This window comes from Chroicocephalus ridibundus, chromosome 4 (assembly GCF_963924245.1).
Source record: "Chroicocephalus ridibundus chromosome 4, bChrRid1.1, whole genome shotgun sequence".
Lineage (NCBI taxonomy): Eukaryota > Metazoa > Chordata > Aves > Charadriiformes > Laridae > Chroicocephalus > Chroicocephalus ridibundus.
This window is the reverse complement of record NC_086287.1, coordinates 65,092,824-65,112,828: the sequence shown is the minus strand read 5'-3', so window position 1 is coordinate 65,112,828 and position 20,005 is coordinate 65,092,824. Positions and strand designations below refer to the sequence as shown.

The 20,005-nt window shown below is 45.3% G+C and overlaps 1 protein-coding gene across 13 annotated transcripts in view; it reads left to right on the top strand.

Annotated features, from left to right (window-relative positions):
• The window catches only part of SYT16 (synaptotagmin 16), a 135,713-nt gene that overhangs the window by 97,323 nt on the left and 18,385 nt on the right, over positions 1-20,005 (top strand). For 11 of the 13 annotated variants that reach the window (XM_063333569.1, XM_063333566.1, XM_063333568.1 and 8 more), the window contains one exon: positions 10,356-19,294. The exons of the other annotated variants lie outside the window; for them this stretch is intronic. In XM_063333569.1, the coding sequence (XP_063189639.1) occupies positions 10,356-10,669 (314 nt within the window). In that variant the 3' untranslated portion in view covers positions 10,670-19,294. Of the gene's footprint in view, positions 1-10,355; positions 19,295-20,005 lie in introns of those variants that run through there. 13 annotated transcript variants of the gene reach the window in all.

The window sequence follows — 20,005 nt, the reverse complement described above, 5'->3', positions numbered from 1 at the left end:
GGGTTAGGAAACAGCTGGACAGCTTACAGAGACGTAAATCTTGCAGTCAGTGTCTTCTCTTCAGGTCACATATGTGGGATTTAAAGATATTTTGGTCAAGGGTAAGTGTCCAGGTATTGTTCTGGGGAACATGCTGAGTTATAGCCCTGAATCTACAGTCCCTGCTCACACAAATAGATCCATTATCACTCAGAGCACTTAAGACCACTCAAGAGTATGGCTGCAGCATTGGACCGTAAATTGTCAGTGTGTGCCAAAAAGCCTCATGCAGAAAAGCATCTACGGTTTTGTTAGATGTGGACACCCTCGGTGTTTTAGTGCTAATGGCTTGTGTGCTGTGCACCTCATTCTCTTTGGTTCTTGTAAAAATCATTAACCTGTGCTAGCATTTTGTGGGGTTTCATATTTTGGTCTGTGGTATTGTATCTTCTTAGATGTTTATTATACAAAAAGTAACAAGAGAAGCCTACGCCACTGGCAGACACATCTTTAAAAATTCATAACCAGTTACATACTATGTCCTGGTAGTAGTACCTTGGGATTGTAGTGATGGACCAGGAATCATTTGTGCTAGTCAGTGTACAAACACACAACAGAGAGATGCCCACGTGATGTTTAATCTTCATCAGCTACTCTGCCGGCTGCAGCTCTCTCTCCTGTAGTCCAGCCTTCGTTCTTTTCCCTTCTGCGTTTCTTTTGGGGCTTATGTCTATGTGCAGTGCAGTTTGAGAAGAATTATTGTAAAAATATTCCCTCACCTAAGAAAAGTCCTCCAAGCTTTTCAGCAGCTGCAGAATTAATCACACATAATAATTACATCTGTACACGATCATTATTATACCAGCAGCATATTAACCCCATTAAACAAATACAATAGCATTAATGCTGGAAAAGACAGGAGGGAGAGAATAAGCTATCAGGATTTCTGTTGGGAAAAGGAGAAATTCTTGGAGTAAAGACTAGTCTGAAAACAAACATCTACCTGAGCCACAGATGATAACGCCAAGTACAAAAGATACTCCCATAGAAAAATTAAGATCCTTATCTGGTATTTGTTGCTCTGCTATCAGAGTGCTTGAAAGCCATTAGTGGATTTTATTTTATCAACTTGTTTATGAGGAAAGTTATCCCTGTTTCATTCCTGGAGAATGAAGGCACACGTTAATTTCTTTAATTACTCCCGATCAGACCAAGAAGCTGAATAAAAAAACCCCAACTTTTAACCTGCATATCTTGCTCTGAACTTGCTTGAGCTCCTAAAGCTTTGTAATTCATGTTTCCATCTCATCAGTAATAGAAGGGGGATCTGTACCAGGGTGAGCTGGGGTGGATTCAGTCCTCCAGAGAGCCTGGTTAGCAGAACAGTAGAGGTGCTGGGCAGCTACTTGCTGCCAAGTACTTGCCAGTCGGTCACAGTAAACTTGTACAAGACCACCTCTCCTTCTGCATCTTTTTGCTGCCTATCCTTAAATATAGCTTGAATAAACTTAGAATAAGATCAGCTGAGAAATTTTTGTTCAGGGTAGTAAAGATGAGGCCAGCTGCAAGGAGCCCTGGAAAGATGTTGCAGTTATGAGCAGCTGGGTAGTGAGGTGGAAGATGTGGAAGATGAAGTGTGGATGAACGTAAGGTATTGCATGGGGGCACGGGTGAGATTCAAACTTAATCTGGATGGACTAAGAGCCACTTGTGAGTGAAATATTAGGCTTATAGTAAATAGCTCCAGGAAAATGTCCACTCAAGGGTCAGCAGTAGTAGTGAAAAAAAAGCAAATTAAGGATTAGAAACATACAGAGGACAAAATGAAAAATTCATATTTGACTGTAAACATACAGTCATCAGTGTAATGAATACTCTGTACAGTTCTGGCTCCCTCTATTCGAATAGAATACAGCAGAACTGGAAGGATGTGGTGAGGAGTGTCCGAGACACAGGGGTATGGGAACAGCTTCCGGGAAGCTGCAGCTGAATAGACTGTGCCTCCTTCGATGCTATGACAAAGGGAGACAGGGGAAGATCTCATGGAGGTCTATGAAATCGTAAGTGTTGTTGAGAAAGTGAATTGTCAACAGTTGTTTGTTGTCTCTCCTGATACAAAACCAAAGCATAGTAAAATGAAGCGAGAAGGTAGCGTGTCCTGAAGAGGAGACAGCTCTGCAGTTATGCTGTTGAGTTCCTCACTATAGAATGTCATGGATGCTGGAAGTCTACTTGAATTCGGTACAGCACAGGACAAGTTCCTGAAGAAAGTTCCACTGAGGATCATTAAATATGAAGACGCTGCCTCTGACTGAGGAAGTTCTTGAGTCACAAATTGCTGGAGAGAATGGGAGGCTGGGAGTCAGAGGGAATCAGCATATTTGCCGTATGTTTATAGACTTACTAAAGCATGTGGTACTGGATGCTGTTGGGTGGATGGACTGGCTTGGTACAGCTCTTCCCACCCCGTGTGAGACCTGGGCCTGATTAGGCTCAGCGAAGCAAGATACAGAATAATGGACTTTTAAGGAGCGATTGTGAGATTTTTGTGGGGGATATTGCACGATAATTAGACATACGATGATAGTATGCAGTTATCCAGTAATGTTTTCAATAGTTTTATATTTCTAAAAGGTCTATGAAAAGTATAATTGATGTTACACTTGCAGGGTATAAAAATGAAGATATTTCCGAATCAAAGGAGTGCATTTGCAGTAGAATGTATGGTGATGCCTTTTGCATTCCCAGAGCTGTGAACAAGAAAAAAATATATTTATTATTTTTTCCCCTCCCAAAACAAGGAGAAGTCAAAGCCATTGCTTCCAGGGTAGAACTTTCCTAATTCCAAATTTCAGTTGGAGCTGAATGCTTAGTGCAAATCTGCAGTGACTCTACAGAGCACTGTTTGCAGGAGATCTGATGACAGGCTGTATAATAAAGCTATACCTGGGGTCACCACTGATGGAGGTGAGAAAAGCCAGGCTTAAGCATCCTTACATCATGCGCTGCCGTTGCTGTTGCTGAGGTGTGCATTCATGCGTTCTGATACACTCTTGGTTAAAGTTACCACCCCCTCTCTGAGGCAGCAGCAACGCATAAAGTCCAGTGTATGTTATGGGAAGTGTTGAAATGCCCTTATTAGAGGAGAGCCACCTTGTGCATCTGGAGCGGTGTCTGTGTTATGCTGTAGCTGTGTAAGCCCAGACTAAAGCTGCACCTCCTGAGGGCTGGAGAGAGCAGGGAGGTGGTAAACTGGCTCCAAAGCCCAAAGAGTGTCCCAGGTAAGGGCTGGCACTGCAAAATGGAGCAGATATGTGGCAGCAGAGGAGGGTTACCAACCAACTGAGCTCAGAGGCTCTCTGGAAGCACCTTTCCTTCCAGAGAGACCAGGGCATTGCTTCCAGGGAACCCTCGTCTCCTGCACCTCTACAGCCCACCTCCTTGCATAAAACATGTAATTGGTGCTGGCAATTCCCTCCCCTCAGGCCAAACAGTGCTTCCAGGGAGCTGTGCACTGCTTTCTGCTGCCTTTTAAATTTAAAGTGCTGCTGGTCTGTTCTCTGATGACTCAGGTGTCATGAAGGCTGCCAGATCCCAGCCTCTCCCTTGTGTGATCACAGCCAGCCCCAGGAGAGGGAACCTGTGCATCAGAGACTCGGTGGAATAGGAGAAGGAAAGTTGGCTCCTCAGCATTGTAGCAGGCAGCTCTTAGCTCTTGTGTGATTTATAGAATAGGCCACAAGCTGCATCTGGCCTAATCCAGACTTTGACAATGTGGATTTGGGAACAAAAGCTTGAGTCTAATTCTCCTTCCTGCTCTTTTCTCAATCCATCTGCAGTGAGCCAGGTTCAGAGCATTCCTGCCCCACTGCTGGTTTAATGGGGAGGTGAAGCCATGACTAACGGAGCAGTGGCCTTCTGGGTCTCAAACTGAGACCTCATGTTGAGTTGCGCTGTACAGAGCGGCACAGGGTTGAGCTCTGGGGCTGCTTTGCCACACAATGCTGCCGTCTATTATGTAGGCTAGGAGTGTGGGCATGCCAGCTGGGTCAAATTAAGCTCTAGGCCCAAGGCTTTATTTTACTGCGGGTGTTATTAGTCTGGATTGCAGCACGCTGACATGGTTATACTGCTTTTGGAAATGAGCTAGCTTGCCTGGAGCGCGGGTGGGAAAGTCTGTACGCACTGTGTTGTACCCTGCAGTCCACAGACCCGAGGAGTCAGTCATCTTTGGTTGTTTACTTCCTTTCTAAATATAAACTCAAGCAGGGGGTTGGACACTTTTGTATTGCACTGTTTTTGTTCACAGGTCAGCTTTATTAATAATGGTGGAGCTCAGGAGAAATGAAAGCAGAATGCACGCTATGGTCCCCGCTCCAAGAACGAGAATGTATAAATTATGGTTGATTATTCCCCTGAGTTGTCATTATCAGTTAGTTCCCTTAGAAGGATGATGACAGAAATGGGTCATTAGAAGAATTGCAGATAAACTGATTGCCTTTGCAGATGAGCTCTGGAGAGGTGTTGTATGGTTGGGGCAGTGTTGATGGAGACAGAGCAGTCTGCACGAGGAGAGGTTTGGCCAAACCTCTGGAGTAAGATTATGCAGTACCAGCCCAAAATGTGTCTGCTTTCTTGCAGCATTCCTTGATTTAGTGCTTTTCACTCTGGTATTAAATGCAGAAGTGTTGATATTTTATGTATACGTGAACATTGTTCAATCCACTCATACCAGAGGTGAAAGAGTAAAAATGATGTGTAGCAAAAACTTCTGTTCCAAAGCCTATATGGAACAGAGAGCCTGGCGGATGTGGTGCTAATATTGGTCTTGGCAAAATTAGACTTTGTTCCTCCTTCTTAACAGACTTTTGTGTATCCATGGGCAAGACACAGTCTCCGGCACTCCCAGATATTAGGAGGTCTTGCCCTTCTTCATGTCAGTGAGATAGGTGCCTAAATAGAAGGTGAGCACTTAGGCATTTTAAAGAATGTAAGCCTTAATTTCTCTTCTCCTTTTGTGCTTGACAGACGTGGCATGAAAGTAAATACACTGAAGAGCGTAAAGTGCTGAGATACCACAGTAATGAGGCCATTACTGAATCTGAGCATGTAATTAGCTGGAAAATGTTTGCCTTCGTAATGAATAGATGCTCTCACACATACATTCCTCAGTAAATATTCAAGTTCATCCTTGCTGTATTCCACTAATTTTACTGTGTATTCGGGGATGGATTTTCTTTGGCAAAGCCAACCAAAGGCGAGAGCTTTCCATCTCAGAGGTCCACCCTGGAACACAAGGAGAACTAGGAAGTGTTTCCTGATAAGACACCTAAAAAGATGCTACAAGGAGCACAATGCAGTAAGGGCAAAGAACAATCTTAAAATGCAGTTAGTGAAGCAGAATAACAGCTCAGCCTTACACGTACTGGCTCTGCAAAGCAAATTTCAGATGCTAAATATATTATCCACACCTACTCTTTTATTTCTGTTCAGGCAAGCTTGATGCTTTTGGCTGGTAAAATACACCCAGTGGAATAAATCTGAGAAGAATTAGCAGCCTGATTTAGTTGTCACTTGCGCTGGTTTTGTGCCTGTGTTTACAAGGGGATGAATAGGGCTCCTGATATTAGCTCTGCCCTGAGTGTAGTCTCCTTCCATCCTGCACATTCTTGCCTAATCCAGATGATACCCGCAGAATCCCCACTGCACCAAGACAGGGCTTTGGTGCAGAATTATGTAGCAGATCTGGTGTGTATTAAAGAAAAAGCCTGATTTTCTGACATTGATCTCTGTTGGATTTAAGTCACTGGTCTTATGATGCTCAGTTTTCTTTAAAGCCAGCTATATTACTCCTCACTTTCAAAAGCTGAGGCCTAAGTTAAGGATGTGACATCCTAGAGTTTATGACTGCAAGAAATCAATCTATTTATTGCCTGGAAAATTAACTGGGACATCCTGAAATGTTGGAGTGAGTCCAGCAGAGGGCCACAAAGATGATCAGAGGGCTGGAGCACCTCTCCTATGAGGACAGGCTGGGAGAGTTGGGGTTGTTCAGCCTGGAGAAGAGAAGGCGCCGGGGAGACCTTATAGCAGCCTTCCAGTACCTAAAGGGGGCCTACAGGAAAGATGGGGAGGGTCTCTTTATCAGGGAGTGTAACAATAGGGTGGGGGGTAATGGTTTTAAACTGAAAGAGGATAGACTTTTATTAGGTATTAGGAAGAAATTCTTTACTGTGAGGGTGGTGAGACACTGGAACAGGTTGCCCAGAGAGGTGGTGGATGCCCCATCCCTGGAGGTGTTCAGGGCCAGGTTGGATGGGGCTTTGAGCAGCCTGGTCTAGTGGGAGCAGGGAAGTTGGAACTACGTGGTCTTTAAGGTCTCTTCCAACTCTAACCATTCTATGATTCTATGAAACAGCATCCTATGAAGTGTTTTAGCTGTGGCACTTGCTTTAGCGTTAAAACCTAAATCATCTGTAATGGAGACGTTGTCTACTAGATCTTTGCTGAATTATGTCATATGCTGCTTTGATGGTATTGACTATAATGTCATCTCTGTAGGGGACTGCTTAAACACATGTACCTGTGGTTAGGTGTGATGAATTGCACCTGGGGTGTCAATACTGGCAGCAATCAGAAGGATGATAGCAAGGTTTACTGAGAGGAAAATCTAGACCTCAGTCTAGACTCAGGGATTGGTTTGGAAAATGCACTGACATTATGTAGAAAATATAAGCTTTCAATTTGAAACGAAGAAAAATTTTAAAATTTGAACAGGGAATTGTACAAATTAGCTGCTTGTTTGTCTTTAAAAATCATCCTGATGGAGATTTTTCAGTATTTTGAAATCCCCTCCTCACAAAAAAGAGGATGAACACATTAAAAAAATCCATAAAACCCCTACTCCCTGCCTATTTCTATTTCCAGGGAATTCCCTGCAGCCTCAGACCAGTAACCAGGACTTCCACACGAGGAGCGCTTCAGTGTGCGTTGTGGTTTGTCAGTGCAAAGCAAAGTGACATCTCTACGAGTACTGCAAGAGGTTGTGTCTGGTGGTTATCTTGTGTAGTTTCACATTGAGTTGAGCTAGAATAGAGTCCCTTTTGGGCTTTGTGTTTCTGATGGGTCTGAAGTTGTTATAAAATTCAATCCCTCAGCACCGCCAACATTGAATATTACTGTGGGAAGCAGTCCACCTCTTGATAAAGCAGTTCCTTCCTTCCCAGATACAATCAGGAAATTATTTCATGTCAGAGGTCTGCTTTTCTGTCTTAACGAGTAGGTCTTTGTTGGCAAGATCTACTTCATCTCCAGTGTTACGCTGGGAGCCAAGCTGGCACCCCCAGCTAATGATTGGACTGAACTTTCCCTGCAGTAACTCGATAGCTGTACAGCTGTGCAGGCTCACAATTTGCTCCTCAATTGTCAGTCTCCTGACAGCTTTTTCAGTGGAACAGTTTGAGAGGAGCGGAGAGCCTTGCTTTGGAGACACAGAAGTGTTTTTCACACCTGAAGTGTAATTTCACACCTTGTGTTGCTCAGTAGATAAGTGCGTAAAATAGCACATCAAACGGGAACAGAAGAGGATAGATATGCTGTAGACAAGAGACGGAGGCTTGTTATTTATTTCCTATCTTCAGCACACTCTGAAATAATACTCACTTGCAGAAACCCAGGCACAGACTATGAAGGGGTTAGGAGGGGACTTTTCAAGCCGAGTGATCTGTTATCGTCACGTGCAGAATGAGGTGAAAACTTGAGCTAGGTCTGTGGATCATTGGGACCACAGAGCACTTCCTGAGACCCCAGTATTAGCAACCACATTAACAGAGGTAAACTAATTAATACAGGAGGCAGCAGGAGTTTTGAGGGTGTGTTTACGGGAACACAGACGTGGACCATCCCTTCCATGTATCTACTAGGCGTTTTTACTCTTTGTATTGACTTAAATAGTGAATAAAATTGACCTTGAGTCCACCAAAAAAGTAAGATGAGAATTTGGAAAAAAGCCTTGAAACGATCATGCGAGATCAAATCATTTCACTGTGTATGCAGGTTTCCCTTCCCTCTTTTTTAGGACCCTTTTCATTTGTTATCTCAAATAATAGGTCATAGAGGCATTCTTCCAGAGGAAAGTGGTGGAGAGGCAAGCGCAGCCAAGGGTAGCCCTGGTAAGACAGCTCCAGTGAAGCTTGGTTGTGAATTGGTTGTGAATTGAGTTGCTGTTGAAAGAGACAGGAGCCATGGTGACAGAGGATGCAGAGAATGTGGAGTTACTGAATGCCTTCTTTGCTCAGAAGAGCCGTCTTTACTGCTCAGGCCATGCCGTCTTTACTGCTCAGGCCAGCCCTCAGGAGTCCCAGACTTTGGAGGTAACAGGGAAAGTCTGGACGAAGGAAGATTTGCCCTTGGTTGAGGAGGATCAAGATAGAGATCAATTAAGTAAACTGGATATCCACAAGTCCATGGGTCCTGATGGGATGCACACGAGAGTGCTGAGGGAGCTGGCGGAAGTCATTGCTGGGCCGCTCTCCATCATCTTTGAAAGGTCCTGGAGAACAGGCAAGGTGCCTGAGGACGGGAGGAAAGCCAATGTCACTCCAGCCTTCAAAAAGGGCAAGAGGGAAGACCCAGGAAACTACAGGCTGGTCAGCCTCACCTCCATCCCTGGAAAGATGATGGAACAGCTCGTTCTGGGTGTCATCTCAAGGCATGTGGAGGAAAAGAAAGCTATTGGAAGTAGTCAGCATGGATTCACCAAGGGGAAATCATGTCTGACTAATCTGATAGCCTTCTATGGTGGCATGACTGGATGGATAGATGAGGGGAGGGCAGTGGATGTTGTCTACCTTGACTTCAGCAAGGCATTCAACATAGTCTCCCACAGCATCCTCATAGGGAAGCTTAGGAAGTGTGTGTTAGATGAATGGACGGTGGGGTGGACAGAAAACTGGTTGAAAGAGCTTAGAGGGTTGTGATTAGGGGCACAGAGTCTAGTTGGAGGTCAGTGATGAGTGGTGTTCCCCAGGGGTCAGTACTGGGTCCAGCCCTGTTCAATATATTCATCAATGACCTGGATGAAGGGATAGAGTGCACCCTCAGCAAGTTTGCTGATGACACAAAGCTGGGAGGGGTGGCTGACACACCAGAAGGCTGTGCCGCCATACAGAGAGACCTGGACAGGCTGGAGATCTGGGCAGAGAGGAACCTTATGAAATTCAATAAGGGCAAGTGTAGGGTGCAGCACCTGGGGAGGAATAACCCCATGCACCAGTACAGGTTGGGGGCTGACCTGCTGGAGAGCAGCTGTGTGGAAAGAGACCTGGGAGTCCTGGTGGACACCAGGATGACCATGAGCCAGCAATGTGCCCTTGTGGACAAAAAGGCCAGTGGCATCCTGGGGTGCATCAAGAAGAGTGTGGCCAGCAGGCTGAGGGAGGTCATCCTCCCCCTCTACTCTGCCTTGGTGAGGCTGCATCTGGAGTACCGTGTCCAGTTCTGGGCTCCCCGGTTCAAGAAGGACAGGGAAATGCTGGAGAGGGTGCAGCAAAGGGCTACCAAGATGATCAGGGGACTGGAACATCTCTCTTATGAAGAAAGGCTGAGGGACTTGTGTCTTTTTAGTCTGGAAAAAAGAAGACCGAGAGGGGGGATCTTACCAGTGCTTATAAATACTTAAAGGGTGGGTGTCAGGAGGATGGGGCCAGGCTCTTTTCAGTGGTGCCCGGGGACAGGACAAGAGGTAACGGGCACAAACTTGAGCATAGGAAGTTCCATCTAAACATGAGGAGGAACTTCTTTACTTTGAGGGCGGCAGAGCACTGGAACAGGCTGCCCAGGGAGGTGGTGGAGTCTCCGTCTCTGGAGACATTCCAAACCCGCCTGGACATGTTCCTGTGCAGCCTGCTCTAGGTGACCCTGCTCTGGCAGGGGGGTTGGACTAGATGATCTCCAGAGGTCCCTTCCGACCCCTATCATTCTGTGATTCTGTGAGGGAGAGGAAGGGAAGGTGCAGACACACCGTTTGATGTGGAGAATCCATAGAGATGCTCATTGTTTCTGTTGGTCTTAGACAGGCTTGTTAGGCTTGAGAACCGTATTTCCTGCTCTTTCCAAGAGAGTGGGGCTGAAACACGTATCAGTTTCCTTCCTTTCTTCTCCCCAGCTGAATATGAGGAAAACTAAGAGGTGCTTTCACCTGCTGCTTCTCATCCCATGGATTTTACTAAGGAGAGCAGTCCAGCCCTCCTCTGGTATTCACTGCAGACAAAGCTGCTCCACTTGGAGATTTTTTGGGTGTTTTTTGACTGCTTGGGGCTTTCATATTGAGTCTGTCACCTGTGACACACATATTATTTACTTTTTTTTGGTCCTAGACACCTACGGAAAGCTCTGCCTGCTCAACTCTGTGGGCCAGGAGATGTCTCGCTGCAAGACCTCCATCCGTCAAGGACAGCCCAACCCCGTCTACAAGGAAACTTTCATCTTCCAGGTTGCCCTCTTCCAGCTCTCTGATGTCACGCTAATGATCTCCATATACAACAGACGCAGCATGAAGCGCAAAGAGATGATTGGCTGGATTTCTATGGGTCAAAACAGCAGTGGAGAGGAAGAGCAAAGTCATTGGCAGGAAATGAAGGAGTCAAAGGGGACACAGGTCTGCAGGTGGCACACGCTGCTGGAGTCCTAGTGGTTACCATGGCAGCCTGTGGGTCCTGGGACTACGGGCTGTCTTCCCTTGTTCTCAGTCAGCAGAAAACAGCTATCCCATGGCAAGCACCGTGTTCTGACAGGTCACCTACACTTTGACCTGACTTTTCAGTGCCAGCAGTCGTGGGTATTAAAGGTGGGAAGGCCTGGGAAGCAAGTTTAGTTCTTATCTTTCCAGGTCGTCCTGCATTTTCTACATCCAAAATAATTAACCCTGAGGAGAAGCAATGGGAATACCTACAAAATCTTTTCTTTGACCATTGTCTTGCTCATTTTGTCATAGACTTAGTCATTTTGATGCTGTTTTCTTCGGGGGTAAACTCTCTCTTCCCTCCCTCCCCTTATTTATATTAATGAAGTTTGCAAATATTCTTGACACGCAGATAGCTCACAGAAAGGCTAACCTGCATGCAGATCACATCTCTCCCTTCTCTTATTGTTTCTAAGTCCTAGAAATAAGCATTTGATACCACTGTAGACTGGATGATACATTTTCCAGGCAGCATGGGAAAGCACTCTTGAATTCTCTGTCAACTTTTAAGTGCCTACACATTACTGCTGTTCTCCTGTACTAACAACCGATATTAGGACTAAACACTACCAGTATTTTTAATTAGGCGTCGTGTACACTTTTTAGCCTGCATTGCCATAGGTTTGCACGAGAGAGAACTAGAATCAGTTTTATATTGCAATTAATACAACGCATGTTTAAATGCTTACTTGAAGTTCATGGCTTCTGTCATCATGAATACCAAAAAAGAGCAGAACAAGCTGCACATCCACCTTTGTGCCTGAATCACTCTTTTCTGCATCATTGTTTTGCCCATGTGTTACTTTGAATGAACCTTAATTTTAAAAACAGAAAAGCATTTCTGTGAGCATTACACAGGAAGGCTTTAGGCCCATGATTTCTCTGCAATTCAGTTAAGCGCCGCTCAGTTTGCTGAGGGCTCTTCTTCAAATGTGCTATCCCATAATATCTTCTTGGGATCTGAAAGGGGACTGGTTTTGGCACACAGAGCAGTAGAGGATGCCAGACCATGTCACCTCATCTTTGGGGCGAGCTCTCCTGCAGGCAAGGAATAGGATCCAGAGGAGCCCTCTGGCTCTGCTGAACTGATGCCAGAGAAAAGTATTACTCTTCCTGCCTCTAACTGAAAACAATGCAAGGAGCAGGCTTGCTGGATGAGGTATACTCTTTTATGTAGTTACTTTTCAGACTATATTGTCATTTTCCATTTTAATCTTTTTTCCTGTGTCGGTGAGTTGAAGTCACGGAGATGATGGGTAGGGGACATGTCTTAGTCTGTTACCTGACTATTGAGAGTTTAGTGGTTGTTAGCTGTTGTGATGCTGTGTGTGGCAGCAGAGGATGTTCATCCTCTAGTGTAGTGATGGTACGTAGGCAGTAAGGTGCTGAGATCTTCAAATACTATCAGCTGCCCAGTGTCCTGTTCTCTGCGCTCTCTAGGAGAAGAGAGCATTTCTCCATTCCTGCAGATGATAGCAAGACAGAGGAAGTATTTCGCTGAAGAGGTTTGTCTGTAATGAATAACTTCATGTTTTGTTTTTGTCATTTACTGAGACCTGGCACCAAATTCTGCCTCCTACTGCACCACAGCCGTCTCCTTCCCTTCAACGGTGCTTTGCAAATCTAACTAATGCAAATTTTGGCACTGGCTGTTTGACCAAAATTGAGCCTCGGTGCTGGCTTGCATCACCTCCAGGCTAGTCAGAGCCTGCGGGGCAGTGGTGTGATACACGCAGGTTATCACTTGACGTGATACACACACGCTTTGTCTGTCCTCATGAGGCAGACGGAATAATCTGCGCGTAGAAGGACTTCTCGTATAGGTGAGACAAATTATCCTACAGGCCATGGTTTTATATATTCTTATCACTTACCTGTCTGAGCATCATTTTTTCCGGTGAGACTGGTGGGTATCCTATGCAGGAGGGTTGTCCTCCGTTGCCTAAATAAGCTGGTGTAATACCTGCTTTGCACTACTGGGGCTTTGTATCACAAAGCAGGATCTAACCTGAATACAGCTCAGCAAACAAATACATTTTTGACAAACAAATACATTTAATGCTGCTGTATTACCAATGCAAGAGAAAATTAGCATTTAAGTGGTAACCAGAAGAATAGAAATGGGGGGTTTTTTATCAAGTAGTTTTCTTCTGGAAAAAAAAGTAGAGGAAACAGCCCAATTCAAAAGGTGCATTTGATGATTTCAGTTGTTTTCCAGTCTCTGTGTCTTGTTTCCTGAACTGCGTAAAATGTATATACAAGTGTTTGTAAGTAATTTTATTATCTGGGATGTGAATGTATAATAAACTAATTGAGATTCTCTTCATAACTTCTTGAACTTGCAAAGTGTTGCTTATGCTTAATGATTAGCTAAGGGAAAAGTATAAGTTGATAATATGTTTCAGCAGTGAACTAGAGATAACCCAGATTTATAATAGCATGATTAAAAAAAAATTCTTGGAAAAGATAATTTTAAAAAGCAATGAAGTAAACTGGTCTTGGACTTCAATGCCATTTTCACATCAAGATCTTTTCTGAAGATACAGCATTAGGGGAATTGAATTCTAATGTATAATTTCAGTGTAGAGTATTGGGAGACAGAGGAAAGCAAGTGAAAATAGCTTTTTCACTTACTCTAAGGTAAAACTTTGCTCACAGATGGAAGCAGGTTGCTGCATCCGTGCAACAACGTTTTGGCCTGATGTTTTACCAGAAAAAATTGGAGAGAAGGGAAAAGGGATGAGGCAAGGGAACCCTTGGGTTTTCAGAGCTGCTGCTAAAGCTGTTGGCACATCCCTGCCTTGAGCAATGCATTTGTGAGGTTCATTAAGTTCCTGCTGAAGCAATGGAGGAATTTAGGAATCTTGGGATGAACACAGTGCTGGGGGTGCTCATACTTGCTAGCTGTACTTTGCGGATTTTGTTGCTTTTGTGGTTTATTTTTCTTTTCAGTATCGACTGTCGATGAAATGAAAGCTTTGCAGCAGCTCCCCTGTATTCCAGAGCTCCTGTAATTCTTCCCATTGACAGACTGAATCAGTCATTGCTAATATTGATAGAGGCTGGGCTTGTGCTCATGGTCTTTCTTATGTAAATACCACTGCCCTTTCAGTCACTGCTTTAACCCCTTGTTTCCTTTGGAAGTGGCTGACGACTAAATTTCCAGAAAATTTTCCATTCCTTGGGAATCTTGACTCGCAGCTGGCTCTCAGTTGGTGGTGGTCAGTAGACTTGGAGCCCTGTGCTCTGCCGGCCTCCATCCACGTGGATGCTGATGTTGATGCCCAATCTCTGCCTTCTGTGGGGCTCCAGGAGGGGAGGACAGTCGTGGGAGGGCTGTGAGGAGTTCCATGAGAGCGGGAAGGCAACAGCTGACCTGCTTCTGGGAATGCTTGGGTGCTTGCAAGTCCCAGCGCTTGGAGGTTTCCTAATGCACTCGTGTTTTCTAAGATAGTCATCCCCTTTTGCCACCACTATCTGTAATCCCCTTGTAGCTTTTTTGAATTTTCTTCTCTTGGGGGGAAACAAAAAAAGCCTGAAAACCCCCAAAACCATTGTGTGGGAAGGAACTAACTGCGCTGGCATAAACCCAGGATATTATGGGCAAGTGCTCTGGATATGTCTCTCTCTCTCCCAAACAGCGTCGTTCAGCTAGTTGCAGTCTGTTCCTTCCTTGGTCTCTCTCCAGCCAGCACGCCCCTGTCCTGCTAGGCTCTGTGCTATTATTTTATTTTCTGTTTTTAATGTGTATCGACAACAGAACAGAATGATCTCATCACGTTTATATTCCCTGTAATAATGCTGCCTTTCAACTGATGCCCACAGGAGTGAGTACCTCTTTTAGCCCACTGAGCTACGGCTGTATCTTACTGAGGTGCTCATTTGTAAAGGCTTTATCTGGACGATCTGCTATGTCGTTTGATTTGTTTGGGTTTCCTTTTTACCAGTGTCTTTAATTACCTGGACCCTGCTGTGGCCTCCTCACTCCTGCCGCTATGGCCTGTCTGCATTTCTCTTGCAGGGTAGTGTGGGGTGTGTAGCTCCTGGGGCACACGGACAATACTTGCATTTATTTTTAGTGGCTGCAGATCCTGAGAAGTTATTTGGTGCTTTACATAGTTGACTGATCTTCAGTCGTGAATGTCTTTAGATGTTCTTGGACGCGCAGAACCAAAGGCTGCCATCTGCTATTGATCGTTTCTCCAGCATAAAGCCTAAGGTAGCAACTTGGCAGATGAGCGGGCATTTCCTCTGGTGGCAGTTCATTTTCTCCTTCAGTTGAAGCTGGTGATGACCTTGGAGCTAGTGTGCCTGCGGAGCTTTCTTTCCATTCCCCTATTTATCATCATCTTTAATCTGTATGATCACTGCACTTCGTCTCTCTGACTCTCAGCAGCCTTCTGCCCTTCAGCACAAAAGGTGGACAGGAAGGCTGAGCGAAGAATATGGCCTTCGCTATTGCATTATCCCTGGACTGAAGGGGAGCTGACTCTTGGAGGGGTCATCTTCAAGTTATGATGCTCATTATCAAGACCTTGCTCAAATTCTGTCTCTGCTCTCTAGTCCGCTTATGGAGTTTGAACCTTGTTGGCTGCGCTGTGATAACTTTTAATAATGCAAAGTAGTGACACCCATTCACCTCAATCTGGACGGAGTTAATGACAGAGAACAACCTGTTCTGTATTTGCTTTCTTCTTTTTTTTTTTTTTGTAAGCATCCTGTTCTGTAAAAGGACAACAGACCCTGAAGGAATTGGTATGCAGGAGCATCCGCTTTCCATTTAAAATGTACGAAGTGTGATGTTTGCATCTATGGTTTGAGGGGAAAAAAAAGCAGCAGGCAGGGTTTGTAGAAGAGCTCACAGTTTGAATGAGGCAGGTTTTTCCTTTCAGCTTGCACTACCCCAGCAAATACATTTCTTACACCCCAGGCAGTGATGCTGGCTCCCAGCTGATCCGCTTCCGTGATAAAAGCAGCCAGAAGCTGACAGATCCTAAAGCTTGGAAAGACATCCAGGATAATTCAACATAGCTGGTTTGGGTGTTTATTTGGAATCCGGTGCAGATTTAACAAGCTGTCGTGCAAGAAATGAAAACCCCAAGCAGTGGCCGGGAAGGTGGTGGGGAGGGAAGGCTCTCGGCATACTCATGCTGCTGTGGAGCTGGGAGCTTGCTCACTCTGTACTCCAGGAAGCAGCACAGCTGGGCTGCGGTGCCATTAAGCCTGAGCCGAAACCCGGTTTCTCAACACGGTCCCTTAGCTCTAGATCTGCTGAAGGCATACAGCTTTTTTTCTTCCCCCCCCACCCCCCTTTTTTTTTTTGTTGTTTTCAGTGCAGAGTGGCTTCTGCCTTCCTACAGCTTACACTGTAGGCCTTAAGAAACAAATGTGTAAATATTTTGTCTCTCACGGCAGCCCAAGGTCATCTTTCTGGAACAGCAAACAGGCACAGAATCCAAAGAAGATCAGTCTGTCATGTGAGTAAGGTTAGCATCTGCACTTACAAATGACAAAGGCTATTAATCCTCATGCTGTAATCCCCAAGCTGTTTGCCAGCTGGCAGCAGGAAGATGTTCCCGCTCAACCCACACAGCTATTCATGTTTTTTCACCTTTCTGAAGCAGATATAGGTCAATACTTCAGCCTGGATAAAGAACTTGGTAGATACCATTCATCTCTTCTAGCATTACAATCTCTTCTCCACACAAGCCATCTGTACCAATGAGGGTGTAAGAGGAGAGCTGCGGGCTGGGCTCTCCCTGTGCTGCTGCTCCCCCAAAATAGAAGGCTGAAGGTGAGATTTTTTTCCCCCCTTCTGCTCCTGAGTTTCTCATGGGAGGATAAATTTTGAGATCTCGCTGCAGAGCTGAAGAGCCTGAACAAAGCTCTGTCACCAGACAGGTCTTTACACACAGAGCAGGGAAAACTCTATGCTTGTCTTGAGGCATTTTCAATCCTAATTTGGGAACCTGCACGGGATTTGGGTATTGCCCCTCACAAGGACTTAAAACGTGAATCCTACGAAGTAGGGTGGCAGAGCGCTGGAACAGGCTGCCCAGAGAGGTGGTGGAGTCTCTGTCTCTGGAGACATTCAAACCCCGCCTGGACGCGTTCCTGTGCAACCTGCTCTAGGTGACCCTGCTCTGGCAGGGGGGTTGGACTAGATGATCTCCAGAGGTCCCTTCCAACCCTATGATTCTGTGAGTCTACCACTGAGGAAGGAAATATTCTTACCGTGCGTGTCAGCGATGCAGGTGGGCTTTGGTAGTCTGTGTGGTCTTGCATAACGAAAAACTGTACAGGCACCATGTTGCATCCAATGAGTATTAGGCAGCAGAGGCTGGAAAAAGTCGGAAGAAACACAAAAACCAGATAGGAGCTATGAAGCTCCATTCAGACCTGTTAGTTGCTCATCTCTTTAGAAAATTGGAAAGCAGATTGTTGGGATTTACTTAACAGAAGTGGTTTAACAGAAATCGCAGCTCCTGAGGCAGCCGCAGGTGCGAGGAAGTGAGGACATCACCTCCTGGCTCTTGAGTGTCCTCCTGGTTGTACTGGGTCACCATCAAATAGATACCAAATACTCTGGAGGTGCCTATTCCCTGTAACATCATACCCAGTGTGGGCTCATCTCATCAAGTGACGAGAGAGGAAAAGCTGATCTTGGCCATGGGCGAAGAACAAGAAAGATTCAGGATTCAGACAAAAGCCAAATTCTTTCCTGAGTCCCACGATCATTAATTAATCTTGACCTCCAGGGAAGGCATTTTATTGTGCCAAATACTTCCCTCTCCCTTACTTTCTGAGACTTAGGAGAACATTGCAAATCAAATTTCTCTCCTCGTTAGCAGCTGGGAAAAATCATATAATTTTGCCAGCTTTCCTCATCCCTGTTGTGTCTTGTTAGCACCTTCCAGGTGCTTTTCCTTCATCTCCATCATCGCATCTCCCATCCTCTCATTAGAGATCTGCTCTAAGGTCTGTGCCTGGTAGCAATATTTTATGTTCACGGTGCTCAGGATAAAACCTGTCCTCCGATCTCTTGCTGTCACTATGTGGCACCTCAAGCACAAGTTTTCCAATTAAACCAGAATCACATCTCTCCTGTAGTTGTCTGCTGGCACTGCTGTGGTTTTTGTCTTGCTGGGCTGTATTCTCAGCTGTAGCTTCATTGACTTTTTCCCAGCAGAGAGTTTTGTTTGTCAAGAAGAGTAAATGAAGTGATCATTTGGTAGATTTAGCATTTAAATACTGCGTGGCAATTACGTGTGTGTATATGAAAATGGTTTTTGTGGTAGAGTGGCCCCAGGCATTTGCATGAAGCACGTCTCAATGTGTCTTTGACTGTTGATTTAAATATACTGTATATAATGAGTTGTTTTTAGTATGTATTGGCTTCTTTCTATGTGGGAATGATGTTTCTGGCAGGTGCAGGTTTTTCTTGTCTCGGCTGCTGCGCTCACAGCTGGACAGTGGCTGCAGTGCGTGTGTGTGGATGCAGGATGCGGTGGCTGAGGCGTGTGTGTGCCCGTGTATCTCCTCTTTCCTCCACGTGTCCTGGGATGTGGCAGTCCTTCCCCTCCACCGCCTTTGCGGGTGGACGTCCGTCGCTGCTGGGATGCATTGCTGCAGGACAGCGTTGTAAGCCCACTTACTGCGTCTCCCTCCCGGCACGTAGTAGAACAATCTACCTTTAAGGGTTTTTTCTATCATTGCTGTTGTGTCCTCAGCACAGACCGTGGGCAGGTGACGAGTCGGTTGGTATTCTGAGTAATTCAGCCCTGTGGCTGAGGGTGCATCAAGAGTAGTAGGGATCTCAGCTCTCCTTTCCTAGCCTGAGATGTACAAACACAAAATTTATCTATAAATCAATCACTTTAAATAACGGCAATGGAGACAAATTAATAAAAATACCAGGTCCTTAACTTCTGTTGGTGCAAAAGCAAGTCTTCTAGAGCTTGAATTTGAATTATTTTTATGATAACTACATCTATAAAAGAATTGTTCATACTATGAAGGTTATAAGGAACAAATTCATAAACCCTTTTCACTTTTGTAAAGTTCAAAGATTTGCACTGAAAACTGTACCTTCAATCTACTTAATAAATGGCTGGTATTGACTGGTGGGGCCACTGGAATGGTATAAGCATCATTTCGCTTGCCGTGTGTGTGACTGAAAGAGATAGCTGAAGTGCAAAACTGTGATTAAAAAAAAATGAAAAATACGATGAAAAGATGTTTGGATATTCAACAGGAAGAGTGGTACGGGTTTATTCTTAGCTTTTCGTGTACTTGACAATGAAACATTTTTATTCTACTTAAGTGCTAACGTGCATGATCATACAATATATTGCCTCTCGCTAATTATATGCCGCGTTAGGAATACTAATGTCTAGATGATATCTGACTGGGGGGAAAAAAAAAAAAGGCATTAAACCCAGCTTCTGCAGAATTCTGGGCTGAAATTATCCACACACACATACAACCATCCACACCTTAGAAACAGTCTTATTTTGTTATGGTGAACGCTGTTGTTACAGGTTTTTATCAATAAAATAGAAGCAGATGGCTCATGTAGACATGCAAAACTGGCGTATCTTCCTTTTTGTTCGTATTGTGGCAGAACGGAGTGAATATGCATCTAGGAGTGGTGGACGTGTTTTGTTCAGAAAAAAGATGCAGGTGTGCGGTGCATAATACATAATGGGGAGGGCTGGGAAATATCCCTCACCTTGGTCCCCCTGTCTGTCCGCACGGACGGAAGGGCCCTGTGGTAGCAGGTGGAGGCTGCTGGGGGCTCCGGGGGATTGAAGAGGTTCCCGTGTCCCACCGTGTCTCTGCCTCCTCCCTCAGTATATACCGCCTTTCAGTCAGCTCTGTGTGGAGAAGGAAAAGTGCTGGCTATGTGTTTGGTGTCTGATGTTCCCCCCGTCTCTCACCAGGCCCTGGCAGGAGTTGGGGAGCAGCCTCTTGCGCCCAACTCTCTGGTGGTCCCTCAGCCATCATGTCTCCTATGTGCCCATGGATGAGTCAGTACCTGTGCCAGGGCACGTGGGGGTCGATGTCCCCCATGTTGCCCCCTGTGTGTAGATACCAGCTTCGTTGACATCCTAACCATGTGTATGGGACACTGAAGGATGCCCCTGTAGCCATTGGGGTGGCCATGGGGCGGATGTGTCTTGCTTTGGAGACAGAGGTAAGAGCTCAAGCATTGGGCTGGAGAGCTGAAATTGGGCTGATGATTGATAGGAGGCCAGGCACATCACCGCAGTGGTGAGGGTTACG